The sequence below is a fragment of the Sapajus apella genome, unplaced genomic scaffold (assembly GCF_009761245.1).
Source record: "Sapajus apella isolate SASKATOON/1434 unplaced genomic scaffold, GSC_monkey_1.0 scaffold8, whole genome shotgun sequence".
Taxonomy (NCBI): domain Eukaryota; kingdom Metazoa; phylum Chordata; class Mammalia; order Primates; family Cebidae; genus Sapajus; species Sapajus apella.
The window spans coordinates 19,299,018-19,321,966 of NW_022436948.1; the positions used below are offsets into that span (position 1 = coordinate 19,299,018).

General features: G+C 40.7%; 1 protein-coding gene across 8 annotated transcripts in view; it reads left to right on the forward strand.

The window, feature by feature from the left end:
* The window catches only part of APP (amyloid beta precursor protein), a 279,992-nt gene that overhangs the window by 101,993 nt on the left and 155,050 nt on the right, over window positions 1-22,949 (forward strand). For all 8 annotated transcript variants that reach the window (XM_032277112.1, XM_032277105.1, XM_032277108.1 and 5 more), the window contains exons 4-5: window positions 14,934-15,046; window positions 17,366-17,559. In XM_032277112.1, coding sequence (XP_032133003.1) covers window positions 14,934-15,046; window positions 17,366-17,559 — 307 coding nt within the window. The remainder of the gene's footprint in view (window positions 1-14,933; window positions 15,047-17,365; window positions 17,560-22,949) is intronic.

The window sequence follows — 22,949 nt, forward strand, 5'->3', positions numbered from 1 at the left end:
AGGAGAATCTAAAAGAGGCAGTTAATAAGCTCTTGAGGAGCACAGTGGGGTGGTTGTGTATTTATTGAGTCTCACACTTAGGAGAAAAATAGGCTGGACGAAATGAGCCTGGGCATCAAAGAGCATGTGGGTGGTGGCTGGTGATATACACGGTGATGAGTGTGTGTGCTGAGGGTCCTAGACCGGGCTGGCAGGGAAATGAAATGAAGGCAGTGAAGCCTCCCCTGATAACCGCAGAGAGTGCTGCAGCATGCAGGACCTGAGGATCGTGATGGACGGCTGTAGTGGATGAAAGGGAGAGGACGTATGGGAAGGATGAGTTTCTGGCCAGAAAGTGGTTTACTGGAGCGCTGTGTCTGAGTATTACATGATCTGAGGTTTGTGAGGTCCAGCTTTGGGAGTATGGAGAGTTTGAGTGGAGTGGAGGCATAGTCCCATGGTTTTCTGATTCATGGACATTCACCAGCGATAAGTATCTGTTGAGAAAGCAGAAGCATGGCATTGTGGGAAAGGAGGCCGGGGTTCTACAACCAAATAAAATGTGTTCATCAGGAGACATGTTTTGGGCTCGTCACAATGTTGTGTGTTAGTTCTGTTCCTTTCTCTCACTTCCACATAGGAAAAACTTTGACCCAGTGAGGAACTGGGTACCAAGTGAGGGAACTGACCCAGTAAGGAATTGAAGTGTCCTTTGGGTACACTTCTGGTCTTTGATAGTCAGTTGGGCACTTGCTTTTAGTGCATTTGCTAAAAGTAATGAATTCCCTGCGAGTGGAGGCATGCAGCAAGTGACTGGGAATGCCAAGGGAAAGGTCAGAATTCAAAGAGCGGAGGAGGCTGTTGACCCTTAGGCATGGATGATATGTCTGAGTGAGAAAGCAAAGAGTGAGGACAGAGTCTCACTTTACAATCAGAATTACTGAAAGAGAAGCCAGTGAGAGGGAAAGAATGATCAACTTTGGATAGAAAACGGAGAGCAAGCACTGTCTGGATTGGTGGAAACGGGAGGAGAAGATTGAATTTAAAGAATAAAGTGGGCTGAGTTCAGTGGTCCATGCCTGTAATTCCAGCAACTTGGGAGGCTGAAGCTAGGAGAGTAGCTTGAGGCCAGGAGTTTGAGATCAGCTTGGGCAATGTAGGAAGACCCCTGTCTCTACAAAACATAATTTTAAAAAAATTATCCAGGCATGTTGTCATGCACCAGCTGTCCCAGATACTTGATAGGCTGAGACAGGAAGTTGCCTGAGCCCAGGTGGCTGGAGTGAGCTATTATCACACCGCTGCACTCCAGCCAGGATGACAGAGGGTATTCCTGTCTCTTAAAAAAAAAAAAAAAAAAAGAAAGAAAAGAAGAAGAAGAAAGTGATGTGGCAGAGTAGTCAGAGATCTTGAGGGCTGAGAAGAGACCGATGGCATTTGTTGCTGTTGACCTTGAAAGAAGAGTTGCAGATTGCAGATAGTTGGAGCAAGGCCAGATGGTAATAGGTTGGAAGGAACAAGTGAGGGGCATGAGAGTGACAGTCCACAACTCCGCTAAGAAGTTATCTGTGAAAGTGCCTCTTCCTGTCTTGATTATAGCCTCCCTCACACATGCCTTTCTGAATATGGCATGTGAAAATAGCATGCTGTATATTTTTACCTTCCCATATGATTAAAGGTTTTGGTAATGACTGGTGGTTCTTTTGCCTCACTGTACATCAGCCTGGTTGGTATTTTGTCAGCAATTATGTGGTTTTTAAAAAGTCCCGGATGGAACCTTAATTAATTGCATCTTTAAAATCTATCAGGCTTTGAGGGTTTTGTTTTGGTTTTTTTTAGATAAGGCAGGAAGAAAGGAAAGTGTTGTGAGAAAGCAACCAGTGAGAATACCTGTATTTTGAAGAAACAAAACAGAGAATTTAGAATTATCTCTACGGTGTCTGCCTTTCAGCTCATCTCAGGATACAGAGGACTGAGCGAAAGTAGGTTCAAGTCTAAAGGAAACCTTAAATTAATTCCCGTATTAGAATTAATCATACTGTATAAATACAGTTTATAAGAACTGCAACAAGAGAAGGGGGGAAGATGAGCAGTTTGCTGGTCAGTAGGCTTAATGAGGGTCACAGAATCCTAGCAGTATGCCTCCCATTGACTGAAATTGTGTGTATTAGGATAGCACAGAGCAGAAAACAGTGTACTGCGGTCTCAGTGTATTTAAGCTTATTATGGTTAATCTGCCTAGGCCTGTATCTTTAGCCTGAGATTTTCTCCCATAACCCTAACCTGTCCACATTCAAGGCACCACTGCTTGAGATGTATTCTTGGTCTCTAAAATCTGATGCTAAGTCTGTCTTGCCCAGTGGTGGCCATTAGCCACCCATGGCTGTTGAATATTTGAAACCTGGCTAGTCCAAACTACGTTGTGAGCATAAAATATACACCGGATATTAAAGTGTTTGTCTGGTAGAAGAAAAGAATGTAGAGTGTCTTAGTGATAATTATTTACATTGATTGCATGTTGAAATGATAAAATCTAGGATGTACTGGGGTTAAATAAGTATATTAATAAAATTAATTTTATCTGTTTCCTTTTACCTTTTTTATGTTAATGTGGCTACAATACATTTTAAATTCCATATGTGGCCTCTATCATATTTCTGTGGAACAAAGCCACTCTAAGCTCTTTGGTGCAGAACCATGCCTCGGTTCTTTTGTATCTGTCAAAGCCCTGCGTAGAGTGGAATTCAGTAATACTCAGCGGTAGCAGAGGTAATTTCTTAAAATTATCAATTTATGTTAAGTTTGAATTTTTATTCTAGTTCCTCATCCTATGTGCACCTCTCTGGCCAGGAGGCATTTATGTTATCACCTTTTAATATTTGGAAATCACTTGATCTGCTTGAGTCATTGTGCTGTTTTCAAATCTAGGACTCTTTCTATCATATTTTGCAACTTCTGTAATTAAACAAAAGGTGAACCAGGAGCAACTTGGCTCTTACAGCTGTGTGAAAAGGTGCTTAGTCCTTAAGATGGTGCCAAGTGACAACTGTATGGGATGAGACACAGGTTTATGGAAGAGAAGCATGAAAATTTTTATTTTTTAAAAGGACAAACCAAGCGAGTCACAAAAAGACAAATATTTGATGCTACTTATATGCGGTACCTTTTTGAATGTGAAGAGTCAAGTTCAAAAAGATGGAAAACAGAATGGTAGTTTCCAGGTACTGGAGGCCAGGGAATGGGGAGTTGTTGAACGGGGTGCAGGGTTTTAGTTTTGCGAAATGAAAACAGTTGAGATAGATGGAAGGTAGTGATGGTTGTACACCATATGAATCTATTTAACACTATTGAACTGTATAATTAAAAGTGGGCAACTAAAGACTGTCTTACAAAGCAATAACCTGTAACGTGAAAAATTTAAAAATCTTAATGAGTTTAGTTATAATGGGTTATCTTTAGTAGACCCTCACTGCCTGAAGGAACAGCTGAATCTCATCACTTGGGAGCTCGTTAGAAAAGCAGAATCAGTCCCACCCTAGACTTGTCCAATCAAAACCTGCATCTTCACAAGTCCCCCAGGTGATCATAGGCACGTTAAAGCTCGAGAAGCCCTGCTCCAAATATCATTTCTCAAAGTGTGATCCATGAGCCACCTGAACCAGAACCACTCTGGGGAGGTCTGTTTTCGGGCACGCCCCAGAACATGTAATCAGATCTAGGCTGTGGAACTAGAGGGATGGATCTGCAGACCGATCAAGGTCCCAGGTGGTTTTGAAGCATGGTTTGAGTTTGAGAACCCCTGATCTAGAAAGCTTTAGCAACTATTACTCTTACATTTCCATCTTTTAACAGATGTTGGAATTACTAAATACTTGTAACAAGAAGCCCTGTTACTGATCAGATCAAGAATATGGCCAATAATGCGGTCAAAAAGAGGCAACAGAAAAAGCATGTATAACTTACCTTGGGTTGGTTAATGAGGAAGCTGTCATTCAGAATTAGTATTGTAACACTTCTTGGGGTCCTGAACATTGCCATGAGAGGCGGGTTTCAGAGTTGAGCCTGCCTCCGTCATTAGCTTTGTGCAAACCTCATCAGGCTCAAGATATCTCATTTGTAAAGGAAAGTGAAATCTCTGACCAGTTAGTTTACATTCCTAAGACAAGGTTAAATTTGGAAACCAAAGAATTTTATATATATATGTGATAGTTTTGAAATTCCTGAATTTTAAAAAAAGAATTTAAATGCTATGTTTCTTACAATTTTTTTCTCAAAAAATTTCAACCAAACCCTGTCTAGTTATTAATAGATACCACAGATAAACACTAGTTCTTTTCATCTACAATAATTTAATGGACTTTTTTTGAAGGCTAGAATGTTGATGTGGAATCAAATGGGTATACCTGTATGTATGGTAGATGCCTCTGACAAGGATCACTTGACTTGAACATGAACGTATTGTATGACAGTGATCCTGTGTGGCAGGCGCAGCTGAATCCGAGTTCTGAGTTAAGAAATCCCGGAGTGGGCCGGGCGGGGTGGCTGGTGCCTGTATTCCCGGCACTTTGGGAGGCTAAGGTGGGCAAATCATTTGGGGTCAGAAGTTCAAGACCATCCTGGCCAACATGGTGAAACCCTGTCTCTATTAAAAATACAAAAATTAGCTGGGCATGGTGGCGCATGCCTGTAGCCCCAGCTACTCAGGAGGCTGAGACAGAAGAATTGTTTGAACCTGGGAGGTCGAGGTTGCAGTGAACCAGGATCACACCAGTGCACTCCAGCCTAGGCTACAGAATGAGACTATTTCAAAAAATAAACAAACAAAAAACCCAAAACAAAAAATCAACAACAAAGAAATCCCGGAGTGGCCAACCCAGAAAGTCATTCCTTATCTGTAAGGAATATCTGAGCCCTCATCTCCTTCCGTGGAACACGGGCCACTTAGGATTGAGGCCCTTTGTTTGAGTTAAGTGAAAGTTGCCAGTGTTATTCAGAGCTGGGGTTAAACACTGTTCTGTCTTATACTCACTCTGCCATCTATGTATATATATGGTATGTATGTGAGGCTGGACCCATGCGCTTGAAAATGTTGGAGAGAGGATTTAGGTAAAACTTTCAGTTTTCACTTCTTTTGCCTTTTTGCTTATCTTGATCAATTTAGTTTCTGCCAGCTGGTAAATAGTTCTCATCTGAAGAATCCCATCTGTCAGTTCTCACTATATCTGGTAATAGTTACAGTGAAATGCTGGTGACGACAACAGCCACTTTTTAAAGGGATGTGTAATTCACCCTACTGTCCTCTTTGAGAACCCAGTAACTGCCCACACTCTCAAGCTAAAACCATAACGGTTTTAGCACATGGAAAGTTTGTTGAGAACTGTTTTGCCTGCTTCTGTGAAGCAATCGTCCCATCTCTTGGGTACAAATGCCTCCCAGGAAAATTTTCCCAGCCTATTTGTTAATGTGAAAGTTACAAAAGCTCAGTATATAATGAGCACATTTAAGAAAAAAAAGATTGTGGAGTAAGAGTCTCAAATGGTAAAATAAAAAATCACTAAGAAAACATTTCTCTGCAGTTATTTTCATATACACATATGTAGTGTATATAAGTTGGTAAGTACATAATTCTGGAAAGTTTTACTTGTCTACACATCTACACAGAAAAATTAGGGAATTCTTGTCCGGACTTCTCGTCATCTTCAGTATAAGGTGTTTTCTAGCTGTTGGAATAGAAACAAGCTAAATCCTTGACTCCTTTCTATCTGGTTCTTTAGATCTGACCTTCAGATGACATCCAGAATCTGAGAACTACTCACTGTTTCTCCTGCTCTCATTCTGGCCCAAGTCATTGTCATCTCCCACCTGGATGAATGCCAGAACCTCTTTCCTGGTCTTCTCACTTCTAGCCTTGACCCCTAGGGCAAGAATAATTAGCTTAGAAAACCATCCCAGAGCCTTCCAGCATTACTCTGGGTACTGGCCAGAGTTAGACGGTGTCTACTGCCCTGTACAGTCAGCTGTCACTGTCCTGCCTCTCACTTACTCGCTTGCCCAGTGATCTCCTCCTCATCATTCCTCCATGATGTCACTGATCTCCTTGCTCTTCTGTGAGCTCACCAGGCATGCATCTGCCTCAGGACCTTTGTGTAATAGATGCTTCTTCCTCTGTCTAGAATGTTCTTCCCTCTGATTTTGAATGCTTTGTTCCCTCACTTCCTCAAGTTTTCACTGAAATGTCATATTTTCAAGTAGGCATTCCATGACCACCCTATTTAAAATTTTACCCCTCGGTGGAGGGGGGAGGCAACAACAACCCATTCCCTTTCTCTGCTTTATCTATGTAACGTTTATTACCATCCAACAGACACTGTTTTATCTGTTTTTTTTTTTTTTATCGTTTTCCCCTAGGATCATGTATCATTTTATTGGTTTTGTTCACTGCTGTATTCTTAGCACTAAAACAAAATTTTAAGAATGTAGTGAAGAATTAGTGGATAAAGGAGTATGGCTGCCAGAGAGGATTCAGGAAACAGCCACTCAGCCAGGACCAGCACTCAATGCAGACGTTGAAAGAGTTGATCGCTCTGATTCTCAGCTTCTCCGCCCCACTGTGTAGATTGCAGTCATGTATTCATTCATTCCATGTGAGCAGTACTCACATGGAAACCAGTACCATGTCATCTCTGTGAGGCTACAACTAACCCCGTTGTCTTCAGTAGGTGCCAAACAGGTGATTAGTAAATGATGAAGAGGAGCTGTTGCTGTTTTGATTACTGTGATTATTGTTCGTCTGAGAAACTATGGTGGTTGATGAGATACTGGGGAGAAGGATAATATTAATGTAATTGATTGAGCACCTCTGTTCTGGGCACTGAGTTGAGTTGCTTTAGGGATATTAATTGATTTAATTCTCCCAGTTCTGCCATTTACTTTATATGTGACCTGGGCTGTTAACGTAATCTCCTCGTCTCACCTTCTCTTATAAAGTGAGATCATTGTAGCTGCCTTGGTGTGGTTCTGCGGACAGTGAGAAGATGCACGTTAAGTATTGAGGGTAGCGGTAGGCACACGGTTCAGGGTTACTGATACTACTGATCTTTTATCTTCACGAGGCAGATCTGGGCCCATAGCCCAAGGAAGCCCAGACTTTGGCAGTTTTCAGTAATTCCATTGCCAAAACACTTCCCCCGCTTTCTTGAATCCTCTTTACCTCTTGAGAGATGAGGAAGAGAGGGCACATCTTAGGCAGAAATCCAAAGACCTCAGGCATTTTTGGCCTTTCCTTCCCATGATTCTGGCCAACATCATTTTAGTCCCCAGGAATGAATCTGGGGACTAACTACCATGTGCTCCACTGAAAATACTTTTCCAGAACCCCTTTCAGGTGTGTGTGGCCCGATCACAGTAATGGCACATATGGCACATATGTAATCTGATAGTCAAATAATCTGTGCCTTGAACCACCTATGTATGGCTCTAGAATCTTTTACATTAATCTACTCAATCCGGCCAGGCACGGTGGCTCACGCCTGTAATCCCAGCACTTTGGGAGGCCAAGGCGGGTGGATCATGAGATCAAGAGATTGAGACCATCCTGGCCATCATGATGAAACTCCGCCTCTACTAAAAATACAAAAAAATTAGCCAGGCGTGGTGGCGCATGCCTGTGGTCCCAGCTACTTGGGAGGCTGAGGCGGAAGAATTGCTTGAACCCAGGAGGCAGAGGTTGCAGTGAGCCGAGATTGCACCACTGCACTCCAGCCTGGCGACAGAGCAAGACTCCGTCTCAAAAAAAAAAAAACAACAACACTCAATCCCACTCTGATTCTTCAAACTTAGCAGTCTCAGTTTTTTGTTTTTTGGGTTTTTTTTAAGTCTTTATTTAAAACATTTACTTTTAGAGATTGGGTCTCTGTTACTCAGGCTGGCCCTGGGCTCAAGTGCCGGTCCCACCACAGCCTCCCGAGTAGCTGGAACGACACCCACATGTGCCGTCATCCTGGCAGCAGTGTCAGTTTTGAGACACCTTTCCCTTCTCATTTCTCCCGGTGTGGTGGACTGGGGAGTTGCTATGGTTTTCGTTGTAGTACTTTTTACTCTAAATGCCGTCTTCTTCCTGGAATCCTATCTGTCTTTTGAAAAGGCACCGTAAAGAAATCAAAAAATATAATCTAAATTACATAGTGCGGGAGCCTCTGCTACTCGCCTGTTTGATATTCATTCCCATTTTTTTCCTTTCTAAAAGAATTCCAGATTTTTTTGTTCAGGGTGACCATGTGCTCTGCTGAAAATACTTTTACAGAACCCCTTTCAGGTGCGTGTGGCCCGATCACAGTAATGGCACCTATGGCATCAGTGGGATTGGCTGAGGAGTATGTCCCTCCCAGGTAACACAGCAAAGCTTTATTAGAAGTGGGGAAAAAAGAAACAGAAACTTTCAGCCTTTGTCTTGTTTCTCCTGCCTTCTACCTGGAACTTGGACACAACGTCTTGAATTTCTGTGACCATTTGTGACCACAAAACACGGGGATAAAGCCAGTGTGCTAAGGATGGCAGTATAGAAAGATAGGAAGAGCTGGTCCCTGATGGCTTCATGGGGTATCTGCAGTGGCCCTAGCTTCAATGTCATTTCTTATGTGAGATGCATAATCCTACTGTGTGTTTAAGCCATGATATGATCTATTCCCTGTGACCGAATGCATTCCCAGCAGTTCTATATGGCTTGATAGCTAATTCAAGTCTAGTTTTACCATCAAATTGACCACATTGTAGATTATAATGTTAAAGTACTTCACAGTCTAAAAGTGAAACTATTTTTATAAAAGCCAAAGGAAATGAGCCAAATGAACCATTCTGAACAGAGTTTAAATGAGTGAATTGAGTTACCACTGTTGGATAGAGAATTGGAGACCTGGATTTTCAGTCTAGCTCTGTTGCCAGTTGGCTCTGTGGGCAAGTCACTTGACCTGGGCTCTTTTCCTCCCATCTGCAAAATGAGGTAATTTGAGCTAGACAGTCATCTCAAAGACCACCAAAGAGCGAGCAGATTGAGGCCTGCAGAGTCCCTATTGAATTTGCCATCCTTGTTCACCTTGCCAAGACTTCCTAGCCAAGAAGCCAGACCCAGATTTTGTTCATTAGCTTTGAAAACTCCCTTTCAGTTGGGTGTGTGTGTGTGTGTGTGTGTGTGGGTGGGTGTGTGTATGTGTGGGTGGGTGTTGTATGAGTGTTTTGAATATAAATTGTGAATTGTTTAAGCAGGAAACCAGGTTGTATGTTTATCAATAAATATGCATAGCGTATATCGAGGAATTTATCCACTTGAAAGAAATGGTGCCAAATTTCCCAAGGTTTGCCGTAAACACAAACGTGATTTCTCATTATGATATTTAATTTGTTTTGGTCTTTGGGCCCTTACACCAGAATTCTGTTATGAACTTTTTTTTTTAACCTGAAAGATAAAGCAAGTAAACAGAAGGGTTTTTTAAAATAACGTATGCGTGACTATGGATAGAAACTCCAGGTGTATGCTATCATAGACTTTTTAAAATGAATAAACTTTGTTTTTAAAAACAAAGCAGTGTAAGTTCACAGCAATTTTGAGTAGAAAATACAGTTTCCATATACCTGCTGTCCTAGCAAAGATTTTTAAATACTGTCTTTCTTAATTAAAAAGAGAACATACACACCATGCTAAGCCAGTTGGGGAGAAAGGCTTCATTATACTTTCAGCACTCTTAATTCTTATTAAAATTTTTTAAAACAGATTTTTGTGGTTTAATGCTTACAATTTCTGATGTATAACATTCTAACATGTTTCATCAAATGTTAAAAGTAATGTAAGCAATGCTGTCCACTGCTAAATTTTATTTTAATGTTAGAATACAATGAGATTTCTATTTTGCCATTAGTCCCGAGAGCTTATTAAGTAACCAGTTTTAATCCTTTAAAAAACCATTCTCATTTTAAGGGACACATATTTCTTAGCTGTGTGCAATGTAAGAAACTAAGACCAACTTGGCAATATCAGATAAAATGTTTTGCTATTTAGGAAGTTTAGTAGCCATTTATAAACATAATGAATGTCACTTGCAGTCAGACTAATGCAGACATACAGGTGCAAGGGGGCAGACTTGGGCCACAAGTAGTAGTTTGCCAACTCCTATCCTAAACACAAGTTCAAGAATATGGTTCTCTTGGGTAGATTTTCTGTCAGATGAAAGTAAGAGTAATATCCTTAGCTAATGAGCTCCTAATATCCAAGGCAACTTTTAATTAGTTCAGGCTTTTGAGAAAAGCTTTTTACCAACTCCTCATTAAAAATATTCAAACTGGCTGGTCATGGTGGCTCATGTCTGTAATCCCAGCACTTTGGGAGGCTGAGGCAGGCAGATCGCTTTAGCCTAGGAGTTCGAGACCAGCCTGGGCAACATATCTAGACCCTATCTCTACAAAAAATAAACTAATCTGCTGAGTGTGATGGTACATGCCTGTAGTCTCAGCTCCTCGGAGGCTGAGATGGGAGGATCACTTGAGCCTAGGAGGTGGAGGCTGCAGTGAGCCATTGATCCAACCACTACATTCCAGCCAGGGTGACAAAGAGAGACCTTGTCTCAAAACAAACAAAACAATTAATGCAGTACATGTCTTTTTGGTGAATATTTTACTGAAGTAAATACGTTTCAGTGACTTAGCTTTGCATTATAATCTAGTCCTCAGTAGATTGGCTAAGGGCAGATAAAACAAGATGATTTGGCTTCATTGTTTGGCACTTACTGTCTAGTTTATGACCCAAGAACTCTTGCAAGCCAAGGTCAAGTGTATCTGATCCCTGCCCTGGCTCTTCTCACAAACTGATTTAGTAGCTTTGGGCCAGCATTCATTTTTTTAAACTCTTTAACATTTTTGTATGTGACAGGCACCAAATATTTCCAATAATTACTTGTAAAATAGAAAAGCATTACTTCTTATTTTGGACATTTGCATATATGGCTGAGTAGAGCTGACAGATGAGGTGGGCACCTTCAGGCCATAGGTTGCTTCTGGCCTCCTGCAACTTAGAAAATTGGGATGCCGCCGGGTGCAGTGGCTCACACCTGTAATCCCAGCACTTTGGGAGGCCGAGGCAGGTGGATCACCTGAGGTCAGGAGTTCGAGACTAGCCTGGACAACATGGCAAAACCCTGTCTCTACTAAAAACATAAAAATTAGCTGGATGTGGTGGTATATACCTGTAATCCCAGCTACTCAGGAGGCTAAGACAGGAGAATCTCTTGAACCCAGGAGGTGGAGGGTGCAGCAAGCCGAGATTGAGCCACTGCACTCCAGCCTGAGCGACAGAGTGAGACTGTTTGAAAAAAAGAAAAAAAAGAAAATTGGGATGCCTCAGATATCAGGTATTCTTCCAAGCAGGTAGCATTGATTCTCTGACCTCAGAAACCCTGAGAAATCCACTGGGAATGGCGCATTTGTTTTGGACACAATTACCTTTACTCTCCGTTCTCCAACTCTTCTTGTATTTTTGTTTTTGTTTTGTTTTACGTAATTCTATATAAAGAGAAATGTGACATCATTTGCATTATTATGTTTTTTCTTTCCTTATAATAATTTATATTTTAATGCTTATCTCTGGGGCTAGGCTATAATCTCCTGAGATAGGTGGCCTCAGGTCAGATTCCAGAGATTCCTCCCCTGGGAAGTGAAGTGATTTTTTTTTTTAAGACAAGAGTCTCGTTGTGTCGCCCAGGCTGGAGTGCAGTGACAAAATCTTGGCTCACTGCAACCTCTGCCTCCTGAGTTCAAGCAGTTCTCTGCCTCAGCCTCCCGAGTAGCTGGGATTATAGGCACCCACCACCAACCCTGGCTATTTTTCATATTTTTAGTAGAGATGGGTTTTCATCATCTTGGCCAGGCTGGTCTTGAGCTCCTGACCTCGTGTTCCACCTGTCTCAGCCTCCCAAAGTGCTGGGATTACAGGCATGAGCCACTGCACACAGCCGGAAGTGAGGTTTATAAAAAACTCATAATGTGACCCTGTGGAGCTGAGATGTACTTGTGGCATTAGTCAGTACCATGGGGTGGGTGCTCAGGACGTACTGGTTTCTTCCCTGTGAGGTGACACCTGCAGCCTTTGGGGTACCATGTCTCATAATTTTTGCATTCCTTGCAACACACACTACAGCTATGGACATCACCGATCATTTTAGAGATTTAAGGAATGACAAGATAAGATGCTTATTCTCCCCTATGATTTGCCTAGATTTTTATCTAAACATTACTTAATGAAATAAGTACTTCAATATCATGATATATCTTACATGTTTGAGAATGAAACATTGCTTCCTTCCCCTTCTTAGGGCTTTTAATCCCTCTTTGTGTTGCATTTCAGAAAATGTCCTGGAGCATGCTATGAAAGAAAGACATTCCTGTCTTTGCTGGTGTGCGGACAATCTGTATTCCTGCTCCATGGGAGTTGTGGGTTTTTGTCTGTTCTTACATGTCTTACCTGAAGGACTGCAGTGGCCTACTTGGTGGTTTCTCCCTGCTTTCATGGTGTCGCTGTGCTGGTCTGTCCTTCACTTAATTACAGAGTTTATCTGAAAAAACAAACTTTTGGCCTGTGTTGCTTCCAAAATGGCATCCAAAACCTAAGGCTCTTTAAAATTGGAGTTCAGCCTGCTTCCCCAGTGTTAGTAACTTCAGGACTCCCTTTACCACTTACTCTCTGCTCCAGCCATGACGGGCTGCAGATATGCCTTGCGGCTGCTTTGCTGTTTCTTTGCAAAGGAGGCTCCCTTATTTTGAATGGTATTTTGCCATCCATCCATCCATCCGGATTCTATTAATAGAGTTCTTCATGTTTGCCAGAACTAGGCCAGGGATTGTGGGGGTGTAATGGCAAGCAAGATAGATTCTGTCCTTATATCATGGAAGTTCAGTTCATTTCCCATGTGGCATATGCTTCTCACCATTCAGACTGATCTCTAATGTTATTTCTTCTTTGAGGGTTTCCCACTGCACCCAAGATGAGGCACTTTCCTCATCTCTGTTACAGAATTTAACTTGTTCATTCATCAACAGGTATTTATTGCCTACTATATGCAAGAATCTGTGCTAAAAGCTGGGAATATTGCAGTGAACAAAACAAAAATTAAGTTTACAGCTTACATCTAATGTGGTAATTATCCATGTTTTACCTTCATTAGACTGAGTTCATGTAGGACTTTATGTAATATCTTTCTGTCTTCAGTATCAGAAATGCCTAGAAATAATTTGCATGACATACATTTTCTTTAAAGATACAAAAGTCAGCCAAGTGTGGTGGCTCACGCCTATAATCCCTGCCTATAATCCGAGGCAGGCAGATCATGAGGTCAGGAGTTCAAGACCAGCCTGAACAACATGGTGAAACCCGTCTCTACTAAAAATACAAAATAAACAATTAGCCAGGCATGGTGGTGTGCACCTGTAATCCCAGCTACTCAGGAGGCTGAGGCAGGAGAATTGCTTGAACCTGGGAGGTAGAGGTTGCAGTGAGCTGAGATTGCGTGACTGCACTCCAGCGTGGGCAACAGAGCAAGACTCCATCTCATACCATCTCACACCAGTTAGATTGGCAATCATTAAAAAATCTGGAGACAACAGATGCTGCAGAGGATGTGGAGAAATAGGAACACTTTTACATTGTTGGTGGGAGTGTAAATTAGTTCAACCATTGTGGAAGACAGTGTGGTGATTCCTCAAGGACCTAGAAATAGAAATTCCATTTGACCCAGCAATCCCATTACTGGGTATATATCCAAAAATAGAAATTCCATTTGACCCAGCAATCCCATTACTGGGTATATATCCAAAGGATTATAAATCGTTCTACTGTAAGGACACATGCACACGAATGTTCATTGCAGCACTGTTTACAATAGCAAAGACCTGGAACAAACCCAAATGTCCATCGATGATAGACTGGACAGGGAAAATGTGGTACATATACACCATGGAATATTATGCAGCCATTCAAAAATGATGAGTTCATGTCCTTTGTAGGGACATGGATGAACCTGGAAACCATCATTCTCAGCAAACTGACACAAGAGCAGAAAATCAAACACCGCATGTTCTCACTCATAGGCGGGTGTTGAACAATGAGAACACATGGACACAGGGAGGGGAGCACTACACACTGGGGTCTGTTGGGGGGAAATGGGGGAGGGACAGGGGGGTGGGGAGAGATAGCATGGGAGGAAATGCCAGATATGGGTGAAGGGGAGGAAGGCAGCAAATCACACTGCCCTGTGTATACCTATGCAACAATCTTGCATGTTTTTCACATGTACCCCAAAACCTAAAATGCAATTAAAAAAAAAAAGAACTCCATCTCACACACAAAAATGGTCTGAGGAACAGTTTTCACAATGAAATTGAATTAAACTCTCTTTTTCTTGTGAGTGTTATGTAAACATATATATAAAATACACTTTTGGGTTTCTTGCTCAGGAAGTAGAAAAATGCTAAAGTTTCTGTTGTTTACAAGCAGATTAAAATGTCCAAGAAAGAAAAGTAATCAAGGATTTATATTGATTCTGCTCAAATGCTCACCTAGACAATGTCAATATTTGTATTTTACCCCCCTGTTGTAAAAGAATAGTAATTGGTTCTCTAGTTAAGCAGCTTTCTTAGGATTAATTCTGAAGCAAGAAATTTGGATTAATTAAGAGACAATTTCACTTGCAGCATGTGGGAACTATTTTAACCATTAAACTTGATGTGGCAAGAAACCGAGTTGCTTAAGGTGGCCAGACACAGCATTCTAAAAGGTACTAGTGTCTTGATTTGGTTGCTTAGGCGTTGAAAGGCTGTATAACCTGTCTGAAGTCTGTCTTTCCTTGATGCCTTCTCTGCGGTAAGAACACTGTGATTCAGACGGAATGACAGGAAGTGGTTTTCCTTTCTTTCAGTTGGTGAGTTTGTAAGCGATGCCCTTCTGGTTCCCGACAAGTGCAAATTCTTACACCAGGAGAGGATGGATGTTTGCGAAACTCATCTTCACTGGCACACTGTCGCCAAAGAGGTACCAGCCCATAAATTCTTTCTTACTGCAAAGTGAAGACTTCCTGGGGACATACCTGATGGCAATTTAGAGGGTATTTTGAGGCAGCAGCTTTGTTAACAAGCTATTTAAGAAAACCCAACAGTACTCTCCGTAACCCAGATTTTAGGTTTCAGAGTGATTTTACGTTCACAGCAAAATCGAACAGAAAGTGGAGTTCCCGTGTACCCTGTCCCCACACAGGCACAGCCCCCACATCCGTGAATATTTTTAAAAAGTCAAAAATAGGGCCAGTGGACTAGATTCATTATGTGTCTGTCCCGTGTTTTGCAACTTAAAAATATAAGTTGTCTGTGCCATGCTTTATAACTTACAAATATAATCTTTAATAGTTATAACTTTCAAGTTTACGCTTCAAATTATTTTTATTCACCTGTTCTCTTTTGTCATATACAATTTTTTAATAATTTAACGCTTTCCCCTGCTATCTATTAGTGAATAGAGTGGTAGAACAGTGAAGTTGTTTGTTTGTACCAGCCCGAAACCTCCAGTTAGAATTCAGTTTCTAAGCTACACTGTCCGATTTTATATTCATCAGGCCATGCCTGCCGCCTTCATTTTTCCGCAGGATGAGTCTGACCGAGCACTTGGTTAACCTCTGCTTTTGGCTAAGCCAAGGAAAGACATGAGATACTTAGCATGGAAAGGTCACTGTGTGGTATGACCATCTTCACAGGGGTCCTTTTGTATGTTTTTCTAATAAGTTTATATAGTTTATTTGTGGTAAGAGGAGTCTACTAGAATTAGGCTCCTTTATCTAGCTCAACATGCTTTATTGGGGGTCAGTTTTGAGCCCCTGTCCCTCCCAGGTACCTGTCTGGAGACATTTTTGGTTATCACAACTTGAAGGAGTGGTGTTACTGGCATCTGATAGTGTCCATAGGCCAAAGATTCTGCTAAACATTTTACAGTGAACAGGATAACTGCCCCCCACCCCCAAGAATTATCCAGTCCAAACATCAGTAGTGCTGGGTCTGAGAAGTCTCATCTAGCTCATCTTTACCGTTGTATACGGGTTATAGCTGTGGGGCAAAAAATACCACTGAAGAGTTAGCATTATTTTTTGCCTCTTATTAAGTAATATATTTGGATCCACTATAGAATAGAATTTTCGTTGTACACAAATGTGTTTTAGAGGGGGGAAAAAAAGAAAACAAGCCAAATAATTTGAAGTCCAGCTACCTATTTGATTTTTATTATTTGAAAATCATTTTTTATTTCTTCTGTGTTTTCAAAAGAAAATTCCTTTGTCTTTAAGAAACAAACATGACTCCTGCAAGGTCAAACTACAGTCTGTCATATTTTCATTGTTTACCTTTATGTATTGAATTATTAATCCTTCCTTTATCACTAGTGGATGCTCTCAGAGCTTTATGCTAATTTAGATTTGTGCAAATTTAGCAAATCCCAGCAAAGCAAAAAGATGTTCAAGGAGAAATTTCTAATGACTGTAAGTTCTGATTCATAGTGGCTGCAGAGGATAATTGCTTCTCTTCCTGGGTTTGTTAACCCTGAAAGTGAGCCAAGAGAGTCAGAATTTCTAGGATAAGGCTGGTCCATGTGGGGTAAACTTCCATCTGTAAGGGAGGTAGGAGTGAGCTGGGAATCTACCTGGAATGGCCACAGTTTCTGGATACATGAATCAAGCTAGAAAGCATTAATTCTCTGGTATCTGTTCACCACTGGAGCCCTCTACATCCTATTACCCAATTAGTTTCCATTCCATTTGTTCACATAAACCTCTATTATATGACATCATGGTCTTATTAAAGAAATAATAAACTTAAGAATAAAAAGAATACCAAAGTATAACCCATGCTAAAAAAAAAAAAAAAAAAAATTGGCCAGGTGTGGTTGCTCACACCTGTAATCTCAGCTCTTTGGGAGGCTGAGGTGAGCGGATCACCAGGTCAGGAGTTTGAGACCAGCCTGACCAGTATGGTGAAACCCATCTCTACTAAAAATACAAAAATTAGCTAGGTGTAGTGGCGCACGCCTATAATCCCAGCTACTTGGGAGGCTGAAGCAAGAGAATTGCTTGAACTTGGGAGACGGAGGTTTTTGTGAGCTGAGATAGCACCACTGCACTCCAGCCTGGGCAACAAGAGCGAGACTCCATTTCAAAACAAAAAGTCCTGTTGTAAATTCACTCAAAAAGCAAATCATCTTTTCCTTTGTGAAACTGGTTCCTAATAATATGTTGATGTTTTTTACGTGAAGTTTTCTTAGAATGAAACGCATCTACTCTACTACTCACTGTTTTATCCTTACGCTTTGTAGACGTGCAGTGAAAAGAGTACCAACCTGCATGACTACGGCATGTTGCTGCCCTGCGGAATTGACAAGTTCCGAGGGGTGGAGTTTGTGTGTTGCCCCCTGGCTGAGGAAAGTGACAATGTGGATTCTGCTGACGCCGAGGAGGATGACTCAGATGTCTGGTGGGGCGGAGCAGACACAGACTATGCAGATGGGAGGTAAGGTGGCCTTTGTGTTCAGTCTGAGATGCTGAGACATCTTTCATAGAGTATTTGTATTCTTCTGTAAACTAGTCTTTCTGTTTATCACTAAAAGGGTCTCTGCCCACTCCCATCAAAGTCTGCTGTTATGGAAAAAATCTGAACTATGACTTTTTATGACATCCTGTTTTATTAATAATATCAATCACCCATCACAGAGTTAATTTCGACTATTTAATATTAAACTTAGGATAAAAATCCCACTGATTACTATCATAGGTTACTGGTATTTCCAACAGGGAGCTGAAATAATAATGGCATTCTGTTTTGGTTATTCATTTTAAAATATTTCTTAAGTGCTATCTGGAATTGTCAGTCATTAGTTCAAGGTGAATTTTTGTTAAGAAAGGTACGGTTTGAGATTTTGGGGGTTTTGTGTGTGGATGTGTAAAGGTCTTTCCTTGTGGCCTTTTATCATCTTCTTTTCCTTCATAGTGGAAGTCAAAGGCATTTATAAATGCTTGTTAATTTTATTTTTTTAACCACCTTTGATTTCATGATCGTAAAGCAACCTGTTTTTGCCCCTTTTTCTTAGTTTCTTAATCCCATAACTTCTTATCTGATTCTCATTCTTATTGAAGGCAAACGTCTATATTCAAATCATAAAATTATAAGATGAGAATCTTTGGGTTGGATAGGCCATCTGGTTCAGGCATTGATTCCATGCTGTCTCACCCTCTAAAAGGTGATGATTCCATCACTTCTCTTTAGTATTCTCTCAGATGTTCCCTAGAGCTACAGATTTCCAAACAGAAGATTCAATAGGAGTTGTAAGGTTATAATCACCAGCTACAGGATGCTTGTTTTTTTTTTTCTTTTAATTTCTGGTGTAATCTGCTCCGAGGGCCCCCACAGAGTTTATTATCTATACCAGATAGAACACTGGGACCACAATCATAAACTGAAGGATCCAGGCAAACTGGGTCATATGGCTACTCTGCCTATTACTGTCTTCAGTGATGATGTCACTATCCAAGTTGAAATGCCAGCCAGCTCCTTATTAGTTACTTTCATTTATATCCCATTTCAGTACCTGAACACAGCCATGCTTAAGACTCTGATATTTCTTAGAAATATTGTACCCATAAGGTTTCTAGTTTTGATATTCCCTTCTGATCATGATCTTCCCTTATAATCACCTCCCCAGTTCAGGCTTTTTAGACTGTTATCCTCTTTTTTTCCTGCCAGCCTTTCTAATCAGGATGGAATCAATGGATAATCATTCTTACCCATTTCATTGAACATCCTTGACTTAGCTGATACCCTTCACATTTTCTAAACATATTTTTGTCAATTCTCCATAGCTAGGAGAAATGGATTTCTTCCTTTAGTTGCTTCTGGGATTTCTAAAGTATCAGGTCATGTAACCTTACCAGTTAATTCCATTTCTTATTCATGCTGTAACATCAGCTGGGATCTTAATGTTACTAGATGCACCTAATTATCTCTGTCTGATGACCTATCATCTTCTCCATAGCAGTTGATCCAGGCCAACTTCATTCTCCTTGGTCCCCAGAGTAACTCTCTCTCATGCTCTGCAGATAACCCCTCCACAGTCATCCATTGTGAATTTCTGCAACATGGTACCTGACATTTGGAAGGTGCCCAGTACATGTTTGTTGAATAAATCAATGAATTTTCTCTTCTTCCTCAGCATCTCTTGTACCTTCTTTTATCCCTTTGTTTCCTGTCTTCCCTTTTATGATTACGTTCTGCCTGAACTCTTGAGACGGAGTCTCGCTCTGTCACCCCAGCTGGAGTGCAGTGGTGCGATCTCAGTTTACTGCAGCCTCCGTCTCCTGGGTTCATTCTCCTGCTTCAGCCTCCTGAGTAGCTGGGACTGTAGGCACATGCCACCATACTCGGCTAATTTTTGTATTTTTAGTAGAGATGGGATTTCACTGTGTCATGCAGGATTTTCCTGATCTGGTTATCCACCTGCCTTGGTCTCCCAGGGTGCTGGGATTACAGGTGTGAGCCACTGTGCCTGGCCTCTGTCTGGACTCTTAATCATCTCTTCTCCTTTTCTTGCATTTTCAGTCTCCCTCTCTCCCACCACCCCCCACCCCCTCCCACCACCACCACCCTGGCTTCATCCACTCTCTTTCCAGATAATTCTTTCCATGCTTTAGTAATCTTTCTACTATGTGGTTTTAATCCTGTTGACAGTTGGTAGGAAATATCTGATGGTTTATTCTACTTGTAGAGAAGTCCAGATTCTCTCACAGGGCATTCAGAAGTCTCTGACATGGCTTCAGTCTGCATTTTAAAACCTTATACATTGTTTGTGACTCTATCTCCTAAAACTATTGACCTTCTCTTTCTCTAGGCTTTTGTTCCCACCATTCTGTCCCATCTGAAATATTTTTCTTTTTTCGTCAAATGGGGTATGATAAAGATATCTGTCATACCTCATTTTGAAATATTTTTCGTTTTTCGTCAAATAATGTGTGTTAAAGATATCTGTCAACTCTAAAGTGCCACATCTTCTGACCTGTCAAAATCCTGTATATTTTTTAATGTTCACCTGAAAAGATGATTCTTTACAAGTCTTTGCAGGTGCCTTCCTCTGCTATACTGCCCTTGCTTTACCTTTGTGTTCTTACAAGACCATAACTTATCTTCCAATTAATTGGAATCATATCTCCTTTTATCTGTTAGAATCCAAACTGTAGTTTATGTGTCTGGTATGTCTTGCACATAGTCCTCGAAAAATACTAGGCAAAGTGAATTGTATATTTTTAATTTTTTTCATAGCTTTTGTTAAACACTTCATGATCCATAATTGGATGTTGTAGCAAGCTTGTCCAGCCTGCGGCCCAGGATGACTTTGAATGTGGACTAACACAAATTCATAAACTTTCTTCAAACACTATGAAATTATTTTGCCATTTTTTTCTATAACCCCTGTTATAGATCCTCCCATCTTTTAGCAAACAGCTGTTCAATACAAATGTAATGTGAGCCACCTACTTTTTCATTTTCTAGTAGACAATTTAAAAATAGTCAAAAGAAACAGGTGGATTTAATTTGAACAACACTTTATTTAATCCAGTGTATCTGAAATAACATGTACAGTGTGAAAGAGTTAATAAGATTGTTCACATTCTTTTTGTTTGTTTCATAAGAAGTCTTTAAAATCTAACACTTTTTAAAACATTTAACAGCACATTTCAATTCAAACTAGTCACATACTGTGTTTAATAGTCACATGTGGCCAGTGACTACTGTATTTGAACAGCGAGTGTAATTCCTGGATGACTTGAAATTTCTAATCATTCTTTATTTTCCATTAAGACAAATGGTTTATATAACCTATTAATATTTTCTAAAGTTGAGCCACTGAACTTTTATTATTTTTAACTATTCATGTTTTTAAGATTTTTAAAAATTGGTTTGGATTCAGTACAATTAGGATATCGGGTCACTTGCATCATTTGATGTTTTAACTTCTTTCCTTGTAGTCCTGCAGGCAGGCAGGGCTTCTTCCTCATGTGGCAAAGCCAGAGAGGTATTGCATCACTGATCCACACACAAGCTGGGCTCCTGCCAACTGGCAGCCCCCTTGTTCCAGGAACCAGCCCTCCTTTTGACACTTGAAATGTAAGAATCAGAATAGGAGTTTAACATACCTGACTTAAAACATCTTCAGGGGATGCTACATGATAATTCTTGAAGAAAGAGAAACAAACTACCATTTTCCTGAGACAATATTTGATTGACAGTATTTTGTTATTTGGTAGTTAATGAGACTTGTTTGGATAGAAGATGAATGTTTTTCTACTGTTAATGAGGCATTTAGAGAAATATTCCTTGTGGAATGAGCTTTGTTTTATGACTTCATTGAAAAAGAGGTATGAAAAGGAGGTAAATCTTTTAACATAGCCAAAACAGGTAGTGTTTCAGAACTTTATTTGTAAATTACTGAGGATATATTTCTCCAGTGTTGTAATAGTCATGTTCTAGGATCCCCTCAAAATATCTATTTATGCAGTCTGTAATGTAGCATAATGCAGACTGTTAATTAACATTACATAGCATAACGTTAATAATATGCAGACTCCAGCGGTCATGGGTAAGAATTTTTTTCGTGGGAAAATTTATTTGGAGAGCTAACTTGCAAGATTAGCCAGGTAGGCATTCTAGCCCTGGAGGCAGAGCTGCCCCTCACCTGGAACTGCAGAATCTGATCGAACCAGTTCTCCATGGAGATTGCTGAATTTGTAGAGCAAATGAAATGTTAGAAGACCCTCTAATTGTTGTAGAGTACACTTTTCCTTTTGCAAAGTAGGTACTCACATTTGATTAAGAAACAGAATCTTGAATTATCGATATATTCTTTTAGGTTTAGGTTGGCAGGCATTGGTTAGAGTGTGCTATGAGGTTACCTGATATATCTTTCTGTATAACTAGATGGTTTTTTTTTTCTATTTCCTTTAAACGTTTTTTTAAAAACAGCTGCTTATAATCTGGAGGAGTGATTCCTGTTGACCGCATCTTGTCATCCTCTTTGAAGCTGCATAACTCAGAAGAGTTTTTCTTTTTCTTTTTTTTTTTTTTTGAGACAGTTTTGCTCTTGTTGCCCAGGCTGGAATGCAGTGGCGCAATCTTGGCTCACTGCAACCTCCACTTCCCGGGTTCATGCAATTCTCCTGCCTCAGCTTCCCAAGTAATTAGGATTATAGGCACTCACCACCATGCCCAGCTAACTTTTGTATCTTTAGTAGAGACAGGGTTTTACCATGTTGGCCAGGTTAGTTAATGTTACTCTCTGGTTTGTGGGGGGGGGGTGGGGTAGCAGGGATAGTGATATAGTTTGGCTTTGCCCCCACCCAGATCTCTTCTTGAATTCCCATGTGTTGTGGGAAGGACTCAGAGAGGGGTAGTTGAATCATGGCCACAGGTCTTTCCCATGCTGTTCTCATGAAGTGAGTAAGCCTCACGAGATCTGATGATTTTAAAAAGAGGAGTTCCCCTGCACAAGTTCTTTCTCTTTGCCTGCTGCAATCCGTGTAAGGCACAACTTGCTCCTCCTTGCCTTCTGCCATGATGATGAGGCTTTTCCAGCCATGTGCAACTGTAAGTCAAATTAAACATTTCTTTTGTAAATTGCCCAGTCTCAGGTATGTCTTTATCAGCAATGTGAAAATGAACTAATAGGGCGGGGCCTGGCTTGCGTGGGTGTGTATGGCAGTGTCTGCAGGTGTGCCTGCATTGGAACACACAATTCCATATTGAACCTACTTTAAACTTCATCAGTTCTGGTGATTGCAGGAGTATCAAATATAGCAAGAGGCCACCTTGTCCCCTTACTATACCAGAAAACCAGGCCAGCACCATTGACTATC